Source organism: Aythya fuligula, chromosome 14 (genome assembly GCF_009819795.1).
Source record: "Aythya fuligula isolate bAytFul2 chromosome 14, bAytFul2.pri, whole genome shotgun sequence".
NCBI lineage: Eukaryota > Metazoa > Chordata > Aves > Anseriformes > Anatidae > Aythya > Aythya fuligula.
Window position 1 is genome coordinate 586905 of NC_045572.1, and position 11130 is coordinate 598034.

General features: G+C 39.5%; 1 protein-coding gene across 1 annotated transcript; it reads right to left on the reverse strand.

The window, feature by feature from the left end:
* Nucleotides 1-3052: 3052 nt before the first annotated feature.
* IL12B (interleukin 12B) lies at nt 3053-10654 on the reverse strand. Its single transcript, XM_032197094.1, has 6 exons — nt 10573-10654; nt 8309-8590; nt 6683-6800; nt 5451-5644; nt 4474-4619; nt 3053-3178 (listed from the first exon to the last, which is right to left on the reverse strand). The coding sequence occupies exons 1-6, from the start codon at nt 10652-10654 to the stop codon at nt 3053-3055; spliced, it is 948 nt and encodes a 315-aa protein (XP_032052985.1).
* Between the last annotated feature and the right edge of the window lie 476 nt (nt 10655-11130).

Genomic DNA, 11130 nt, shown 5'->3' on the forward strand with positions numbered 1-11130 from the left:
TAGAAAGCTGGAGGTGCTGCCCATTTCCAGAGAATGGTGAGTAAGACAGGGGTCTAGTAAAAGACATATTTTGTGATCCTATAATTAATGACTGTTGTACAATAGGATCCGCAGGAATATACTTAATTCCATGATGACTTTAGTTCTGCAACTTTGGTTTTGCAGTCTGAAGGCTTTGACGGCAATTTTGTGCGTTGTGCAGGCCAACTGAGTGTTGTTAAATTTATAAGGTTTCCAGATTTTTTGCAGCTCAACAAGGAGAGGAATTAAGAAAGAGAAGCATGAGGATTAACTGACACATCAACTATTATTTTCTTAAGTGGATAGAGTACATTAGGAAATATATGTATATGGAGCCACCCTAGTGAATATGTGGTGTGATAGTAACACCTTTTTCTACAAATTAGTGAGCTGCTCAGAGATGGGAGACTGTGACAATTTCTAGAGCAGACATTCAGAGGTGCTGTATCAGGTCCCAGGAAATAGATAATGATTGTAGCCAACTTTATGTCTTAGAGTGCAGCCATATTACAATTAACTTGCTTTCTGCAGAAGAAATGGGAGTTTCAAGCCGTGCTTTGTTGTTGGCACAGAAAGGCATATTCCCCTAAGACAATAGTATTGGCTTTGTCAGGATACTTGTACATTAACCTGAGTATTTCTGTGTGAAAACTAGTGTGACTCAAAGTTAACACAGGGTTTCAATGATTGGTTTCAATGGTGCCAGGGTTTCACCCAAGACATCTGAAGAACTGAAAGGTCCCACTAATTCTGAACATTGTACCAACAGTATCAGAGAGAAACCTCAAAGACCTCAAGATATGTCAGACTGGTTTCAGTTGCAAACCTCCTGACCACAAAGGCCAATGAATTTCAATGTACCCTTAGACTGCAAAAGAAGCAATCATTTCTCAGCTTGCAGAAGAGGGTTCTGCACCACATGTCACTTTCCAGTGTTGTCCTGTACAGTTTTACAGGCCATGAATTTGGTAGCATTGGTCAATTCATATAAGAAAAGATGTTACGTCTCCCTGCAGACGTTGCCTCAGAAGCAGTGCAAATATTCTGGTAAAGTCACACGTCATATTAACCATTCATCTTAAAAGATCACAAGTAAACCAAATTTTCTTTTTGAGATGCATTTATTAGATGCATTTCTTTGAAAAACAAGTCATGAAGTTAATTTAATTCTTGCATTTATAGCAGAAATAAGAAGTATACAAAATATTAATAAATACCAGCAGAACTTGTAGCCAGATTATCAACAGTTTTCTGAAATATCAGATACTTCCCATATTTCAATGTTTAAAGACTAAATCACCACCCATTTCTAAGACTGGAACAAAAAGGAAGCATGGTCACAATGGAAATCTTTCTTAATTTCAGTGATTCTGTATCAGGGATTAAGGCCTAAATCCTCCAAGATATTTAAAAGTATTTTCCCCTCCTGAAAGTCACAATTTAGGTGTTTGACAAAAACATACAGGCTTCAACACATGCTTCTGCTTTTTTTCCAGACCTGGGGACTTACACTGTAAGCAGTTCAGAACTAGGACTTGATTTTTTTTTTCCTAAGGTTCTGTGAAGACACCTAGCACATCTTGCAGTACTAGGGAAGTAATTTTAAAATTAACTATAGAAATATGTATTCTCATATTCTAACTTTACTTAAATGCTTAACATTCATCTATAAAACCAGTTACCATTTGCTCTCTGAAATATCAGATACGCTGCAGTTAGACTTTTAAATAATTTAAGCTGCCTTTGGTTGCCATTGCAAATTCCTGACTACTTGTGCCTTCTTGTGCCTGTAGCATAGCAGGTCTGAGTGAATTTTGTTATCAGAAAACTCCACTGTAAGAGATGCACTGGCTAGACATGGGCCACTGAATAAAAGCCCTCTAATGATCACAAGCATGAAAGAAAAATAGTTTTATTTAGGAGGTGTTATATTCAGCTACTGGCTGCCATTTACATGCTCATGGAAAGTGGCAGCAGGACTCCTAACAACAGCTTTGGAATGAATGAATGCAGGCACCTTGAAGCTGCCTCCCTGCCAACTACTGGCACTCCCATCACTCCCACTGCAGCTTGGGCTCAGCTGCAAGTGTAAGGCTTCAGGAATGGTTGATCTCTCATGCAACAACCATTTTCAGTGTTGACCAGCTTGACCATCAACATGATGTAAACACAAACAGCTGACAAAATACAGCAGGTAACATTTCCAGAATTCTGAACTTGCAGTTCCTTCTTCTAAAATATTACCTGTCAGACTGGAAGATGAAGATGGCCCAGATACATGATACATAGCTGCCTCATGCAGCCAAGACTCATGCTGATGTTTTTCAACAAAATAAATATTAATAAATAATTAAATACACAAATAAATACATAAATAATTAAATAAATAAACGATTAAAAAACAATAAACAGCTCTTTCTGTAAGTTACTTTCCATATCAATTAACAGATGAAGCACTTTTACTAGCAGCTGCCATCATCTGACATTGTTATTCATATCAAGTAAATAATAAATAAATAAATAAATGCAATACAATAATATGCAGAACCTACAACAATAGCTGACAGCAATGCATCAAAATACTACACATGTTAATATAACATGATGTATGCTAGAGGTGATATTAAACTATTATGAAAAAAGATATGTCGTGGCTTCTTAATAATCTCAAATGCATATTTTTCTTCTAGTTATGCCTGTTTTCTTGTCCTAATTCATCCTTTGCTTTCCTTAGGAGCATTGTGCTCCTAGGATCTCTTACTGGTTATCTGTAAAATAAGATAAAGGAAATTTACAAAGAATTATCTTCATTTTCCCTAGACCTAGATTTTTAGCCCATTTCTCAATAAAGCTTTGCAGGTCTGAGCCATCTAGTGAAACTCCACCCCTCAATTTCTCTAAAAGACTCAGAACAAGATAATGCAGGTCTCAGAAGTTCCCCTGTTTGCTAGGGATTAGGAATTCACCTTCACTATTGAGAGCACCTGTCCAGCTATGGCTCCCTGCTCCTCCAGTAGAGGCTCTGTTGGGCTTACCTGCAAAGTGAAGACCACTCACTCCAGGATGAGTTGTAATAGCGATCCCTGGCCTTCACAGAGATCTTGTCTTTTGGCCCAGTCGCTGGAATCTGAATAGACTGCTCCTCAGTGTCATGTTCCTATCAACAGAGCACAGCTCCATCAGTAAGGGTCACACAGTAAGGTGCCAGACAGACTGCAATAAGCATGTGTAACTCAAAAAACTACTGGTGCTCTGTTGTTTCAAAGGCACCATCTCATAGATGTCAAAGTCATGAGAGTTGTAAGAACTTCAGTCTCAGCAGAAACAAAATAAACCAGCCACTTTCTGTTTAAGCTAATGATGTAAAGTGATCCAAACCCCAAAGTGAAACTGTCACTAAAACAAAGGGGTTTTTTGTCTATCACAGTTTTTCTTTTTTTTTTTTTTTTCTTCTTGCCCACAGAGGGGACCATAATAGTCAGCATTTGCTGATTTTCAGTATTGTTGAGACTTCCACTGAAGACTTGTGGTAGATACAAGTAGTGCTCTGTGGACTGGGCAGTTTCTCTACCTAAGGGATTGCACAATGCAGCCCTGCTAAAATCAAGGAATCAGCACTAGGTAAATGGCTCCATCTGCTGGTAAAAGCTTTTTTTTTTTTTTTTTTTTTTTTTTTTCATATATAAAACGACATCCTTTAGTGTCCTTGGTTTAATCAGTAGTCAGACTGTAATGATTACATTTGTTCACTTTTCAGATTGCTCAACCAAGGCGGAGCAGCACTGCAGTTAAGGACCTGCACTATGGTCAGCTGGTCTAAGCACTTCTTTCCAGTTTTGCTGTTGATGTCTTTGCCAACCTAGACAAATCACCATACTGCTGTTCCGTGTCCTTTAGAGTACCCATAAGCATTAACAACAGAAGCAAACCCATTTTGTTATTTCAAGCTAATATGGATTAGTAATATTTAGTTAACAATTAACTAACAACTGGAACAGGAGAGCCAAAGACTGTAGTTTTCACCCATCTCCACAGAAATGCTTCCAAATGAGTCATTGATTACTTGCCTTACTTGCCAATGCAACTAAAAAGTCAGTCTGAGCTGCTCAGGTACTAACAACATACAAGGAACCCAGTGCAACAGATCCTAGGCTTATTGAAATTGGGATTTCCCCACATTAGGACCCACACAGCCTACTTATGAGTTAGTAGATACTTTTCTCATGCTAATATGGCTATGCAATGCTGGACAGGATTTTATCTCCCCAGTTACATCAGGTTGCATCCACCCCTGAGTGTTACCTGGATCTTACTGCTCATTGAACTGGGAAGGAGGTCATTTTCTTCCAAAATAGAACCTTGCCACATATGGGGCTCAGCACCTTTTATTTATTTATTTATTTAAAATGCATGTCAAAGCAGGAAAATAATGTATCAAATGTTTACCTCTACCTGGTTTTCATGTTTCTTTGTACGTTCAACTTTGATCTTGAAAGTCAAAGGGAAGTAGGTCTTTGGTGTGCTCCATGTTCTGGGATATGTCCAGGTCACTGTTCCATTTGTGCCTGCATACTGACATTGGGGTGGATCAGGTTTTACTGCAAGAGAAAACATAGAATGTATTAATTCACATTAGCAGCATAATATCACATGTTAGTGTACTACTGTTGATAAGTTTTATATGAACCAGCTTTCATAGCCTCCATTAAATTAAGACAGGGGTTGGCATGATGTGTAAGAACTGCCTTATGCTTCTTATGGAGAATTAACAACACTCCCTGAGACTTTCTGGGTGAAATTTTTATTTTTTTTTTTTTTTTTTTTTTTTTTGCCTGGAGGATTGTAGAGGGTTCTGTTAGAAACAGATGGTTATCTTTAACCCTTGCTGATTGCTAAGGCACTTAGTAAAACATCTGTTTCTTTAGGATGCTGCTTCATTTTCCTGTGCCCTGTGTCATCATGGTCACAGCTGCTCCCCTTATTTCCTGTCAGTTTCTGTTAGCCTGCCCTGGATGTCCATCTGTGAGAATGGATTAGGAGTGAACCATACCTGACATTAACCATTATCAGAGTAAATCTGCATTTCTCAGTGCAGAGCCTGCTGGGTTATTGGTTATTCTCTGACTTCTCCCACATGCCTTATCCTAAACATATCTAATAGAGTAGGCTAGAGAAACTTCTGGCAGATGTGGGGGAGAGAGGGTTGAAGGTCACAAGCTACGGGCATGTTGCTTCTTCACTTCCTCATCTTCTTCCAGACTGCAGTTATGATTTGTTTTCCCCTGTTCCTGTAACTGGAGGCTTGATACAGATTTACAGTAGAAGAGGGCAGGGATTCCCACACTTGGTTCAGTCAGCTACCATTGTGAGTTCCACTACCAACAGCAATAATAAAGCTAAGAATTGATGGTGATTTCTGGTTTACTCACTGATATCTCTAATGAAGAAGCTGCTAGTGTAGTTCTCATATTCCACCTCATCAATGACCTCCAGGAACATCTCAATTGGCTGGTGCTCTTCAGCAAATTGACAGTAGTTTTCTTTCTGGCACTGGGCTGTGTATTCAGTCACTGATTTATCAGTGTTAGCTACAGGGCTGCTGCAGGTGACATCTCCATGAGAGCTGAATATGAAACAGAAAAGAAAAAAAAAAACGGAAATGCTGGTTTCTTCTGAGAATTTTGTTGCCATAATGATACTATGCAATTGTTAAGATGATGATTTGCTGTTGCATCTATCACTCTATGTCTGCACTTCAGTAGAAACAGTTCAGTGGGAACATTTCTACATTTTTAGTGCTATATTACACATAAAAAAAAAAAAATCACAAAAGCCCCCAGCACCACCACCTTATAAGGAGAAATTTGTGTTTAAACCTAAACCAGAATATCTCCTTTTCTAATTACCACTGCACTGTGACAAGCTCTCGTAACTGTGTTCCTCAGCCCTTTCCAAAACCTTGCTGGAAAAAGTAGGTCAAGGTTAAATTATTCCATTGTGAAACAAATAAAAGATGCCATCTCTAAAGTACTTCCTGAGTCTTGGTCTATTTTTGCATTCAGCAAAATAAACAGTTTACAGTTGTTTCCTCTTTAACAAACTAAAATGACCTTTGCCCAAGCACTCCATGTTTTGGAGAAACCCTCAAGAGTAGTGGGAGGTAGGAAATCCCCACAAGGTTCCCCTCACATATTTCCCTCAGGTTTCTGCAGTGTTCCTCAACAGAGACTTGGCAGTGGACATGTGGCTTTTGCAGTGGGTGCAGCCTCCTACTCCCTTAATTCCACTGGATCTGCTGCAAAGGGACTCAGTGCTATGATTGTTTCTCCTTTTGGCTCAACTTCCTCTCTCTCCCCTTCATGAACTGCTTTTGGTATTGCTTAAGTTATTCTGTGGCTGTACTGCAGCAGCTCTAACAGTCCAGTGGGGGTTACTCCATTTTCAATTCTTATTAATTTCTGAGCAACTTCCATGCCCTTATCAGTTAAGTTAGTCTCAGTCACATCTCAAAACATTTTACAGATGTTGAGACTCTGAAAGTGGGACTCCTCCCCTTCTATGTGCCTTCAGTAGCCTACAGTCCAGGATCTCCTACAAAGAGTAATATCAAGGGCTCTTCTGGCCTTGCTGTGAGGTGGCTAAGGAAAGTACAAGCTTTTACCCTTTTAGACTTCTGATTGTGAACTTCACATTTGGACTCTCATTTTCTGTCATCCATGAACACATGAAAATTCCAGAGTAGTTCTTTGCTTCACATTTTAAAAACGTCCTGTTTGGCTCTAGGTTGACAAAGAAAGAAAACAGTCAAAGAAGAGAGAAAATAGTTCAACAGATTCCTGTAGCCTTTGGCAGGTGGTGGGTATGTAGGCAAACACAATTTCATGCTGCCCATTAGGGCACCTCCAGCTAAAAAGCCATATAACCGCAGTTAGAGGCTGAAGGCTGGTTTACATAGCACCACATTAACCATATCTACATAGCTGTTGATGGGAGCTAGAACACACAAGCTGTTGCAGACAGCTGTCAGTAATTGATTTATATAGACAAATACATTGTTCCTTTCATAGAGAAACAGTGCAGCTATTCAGTTGGAAAACCTCTGTATTTGTTACTCAGTGCATGAGAGTGCAGGCAGTGGATAATCTCGTGACTTCACACACAGGATAACCTCATGACTTTGCACACTGGGGCACTCGGTGGAAATGCCTCCAGTGTGGATGAGGCCTCAGTACAGGTGTGTATTCTCTCTGCTGCCCAGTACTGCAGACTCTCAGCAGCTCTGTGTTATACCCTGGATATAGTTGACTGGGACTGGCAGGTCAGTCTACAGAATCTGATATGTGGGTGATGGAGCCAGGGGAAAAAAAAACTTGGAAATTGATAAATTTCTGGCTCTACAGTGAGGGACTGCATGCTGAGAGAGAAATTGTAGAATCACAGAATCATAGAATGGCTTGGGTTGGAAGGGGACTTAAAGATCACTCAGTTTCAACTCCCCCTGCCATGGGCAGGGACGCCGCCCACTAGATCAGGTTGCCCAGGGCCTCATCCAACTTGATCTTGAACACCTCCAGGGAATGGACATCCACAGCTTTTCTGGGCAACCTGTTCCTGTGCCTTATCACCCTCTGTGTGAGGAATTTCCTCCTAACCTCTAGTCTAAACCTCCCCTCTTTTAGTTTAAAACCATTCTCTCATCCTATCATTATCTGACAGAGCAAAAAGTTGTTCTCCATCTTTTTTATAAGCCCCCTTTAAATGAGTGAGCTTCATTGCAAAAATGCAAAATATCACAGGCCTGTTCCAGTGAATTAGTCATGAATAGAGAAGCCCAAATGACAGCACTTAAAATCTAGATCAGCCCCTGATTCTGACAAATCACATAGCCCTGGCTTTCCAGTGATTCATTTGTTAGAGGCAGACCCTCTCCTGAGTGCTGGGTCTGTGAGATGGAGGAAAAGCAAATCAGTTGTTTCCCCACCTGAAAAAGCAGTGGCATATTATTGATGTTTCTCATATATTTTATACCAGTGTTATCACTCCATCCTGTAAGTCTACAGAGTCCTAAATTAAGCCCATAATAACAGATTCCTATGCTGTTCATCAGTAGTGCCATGCACAAACATGCAGAAAGTCATCATCTCCCTTTAACTGTCACAGTGTTTGGAGAGGACACATTTTAAAGTGCACATTTATCACACATTTCTCAAGAGAGCTCCCTCTGCTCTTCACAAAAGTGTAATGCACAAAGCTGACCAAGATACACCACATCATCCCATGAACATACCTTTATAACTTTTCAGAATTGACCTTATCATTTGCCCATTGGAGTCTATTTTACTTATGAGGAAGAAATCGTAGCTGACAACTTCATGGCTATTAGCTGCCAGACAGGTGTAGTTGCCAGCATCCGGGAACTCCTTCACTTCAGCAATCAGAGTCCTTCCAGTTCCTATCAGTTCTGTGCCCTTTTTCCAGTAAACTGGCAGTGCTTCATCAGATGTGTTACAGGTGAGCTCCAATTTTTTAGCTGGTGTCTCATCATTCCACTCAGATTCTATGACATACACTTGTGGAGATCGCAGAAAAAGACATGTTAGCAGCTATTCATACTTAACAGTGTGGTAACTGAGCTCAGACCCTTTTTCAGCTCTGCTATCCAGGAAACTAACAAATCCCTGACTTTCTGTAGATCCCCACTGTCATCTGGAGATCTTCACTAAAAGGAGAGGTTTTACTCAGAAATTTAAAATCTATCTAGAACCTGCTGGCCACTAAGGATGACATTTTTATTGAAGAAATGATTATTTCTGTGTTCCCAGAGAATCTTACAGCAGTTTATAACCACGGGAAGGAGGCAGGTACCTTTCTTTTAAAGGTGAGGATGCCAAATTACACTGAGTCCAGATATTCTTCCTGCATGTGGCCCTTGGGTTTTGCTCACAGAAGGGCATATAATAGCCCTCAGTACTATGGTGCTTGGCTCCACCAAAGGACCTCCTCAGTGTCAAAGGTCTGTGAGTGAATAATGGGAAGGAGAGGAGGTCTAGGTAAGTGGTTTGTATATGTGTGTATCTAATGTTGTGTTCCATTTTCTGCAGGGAACAATCTTTACTTGAAACACTCTAGTCCAAACGGAGCAATTATTAAGAGACGGGATCTCTGAGCTACAGCAGAGGAAAGTGGACTGCAACAAGGACATGCAGTCTTCTAAATGCCATCTTGTAACTCTGCAGTGCCCTGCTGGTCTTTCTAAATTAGTAAACACACCACATAGAAGAATCTGGAATAATTCCACTAAAGGAATATTATCTTGTCTCTGCTATGGTTTCACATGGGAAGTGAAGTAGTAGTCAGGTTGGCTGAAGATTTTCAACTGCACTTCTGTGTGGCAGCAGTTCTCAAATTTAATCGCTACTGCTCAGACATACTACTACCACTGTCACAGGCTCCCCAACGATAATCCATGCTCTCAGACTCTTCTACAGGCAAGAAGAGGCAAAAATTTGTTTCTCAGTGTGTCAACAACCACACCAAGCTCTCAGCTCGGGGAACTAGAGTTCCAGTGAGCAATAAAACCTTTTCACCAGGACATTTCACTACCAAAATAAGAGCTTTAAGACTTTGCCACTGAGAAGAAACAGTAAGAAATACATGGCAAATGCTGAATCTTAAGTGGCAGAAAGCATGCAACTCTAGGAACTTAGCGAACTGCTTATGAATATTTGAAGCATAGGTAAGATAAATCTCAGAGTTCAAACACAAAGATAAAAAAGTATGTTCTCAATACTGTGATATACATTTCTGCAATTTTCAGCACAGGGGATATTGCTCAGGGAACCCATAAGATAAATATTTTTTTAATGTAAGATACTGCAAAAAGCAATTATGGTTGTTGTTGTTTTTTTTTTTCAGTCAGATTGAGAATTTTTTTTTTTTCATGGTGATAAGGGTCTTTTTTGGATAATCACAATGAAGACAGCCTGAACTATAACACTATGCTGGCTGATTAAAAGCAGCAAATCTGATTATCTGAATTTAGTGAAATTTTCTGGCGAGAAAATTATTTAAAAGACTTGTTTATTACTGACCCTGTATTCATTTACAAATGGATTTGCATTTAATTTATTCACCAGAACTTATTTCTAAGTTCTAAGACTTTTTTTTTTTTTTTTTCTGTGAAATCTTTTTTTTTGACAATTAATTTTTCGCTGTTTGCTTATGGGATGTACGTAAGTCACAAGATACTGTTTCTGCTTCTGGACTGCATGACTGAAACTTTTGAAACGAGAGAACAGGGAATAGGGAATAAGACAGTTTCTAATGCAAATATTCAGATGAATAGCTATTATATAAGATAATATTTTAGGACTTCTAAATATGTCTTCCATTAATACCAATTAGTTGACTACCTATTCACAATCAAATAGAAAGAACCTTGGCCTAGGAAACTACAGTTAACAACTCAATGATTGTGCACACAAGTGTAACTATGAAACACACTTGTGTCCTACACTCAGCTGTAGGTCTCTGGAAGTGAAGACTTCTTACCATTCTCTCTCAGCTTCCACTGGGCTTCCAAAAGGGCAGCAAAGGAAAGTAATGAAAGTATGGCAAATAGTAGGTGAGACATCTGCAAGGAAAACATAAATTACTTAACTTCATTTAGGATTTTTGAGTGTGTAGCTGAAATTCAGCTCAGAGCTGAATAAGAAGACAGATTCAGCTCCAGTGAACTAAGAAACATTGTCCCATTCTAAGAATTCTGAGACCACATCAAAATTGCATAGCAGGTGTGCACTGGACTTCAAGGCAAGATTTTGATCTGCTAGTTATTCATACCATGAACCAGTTTGTGAGAGAAGAAATCACGGAACTTAGAGGGAATTGTATGCATAAGTCTTGGCCTTTATCTGGTCTAGAGCTCAGAAGCATTCCCAAGTCTCTAACTTAAATATTCCTCAGGCAAGAAAAGCTCTACTGATGCCAATGAGGCGATTGCATGAATAAGGACTTGGACCAAAGGATCAATGGATATCCAACTCCAATCCTACAAAGCTTTTAAATCCTTTGGTTTAAGCATGTCAGTAGTCCTATGAAAAGAAAAAA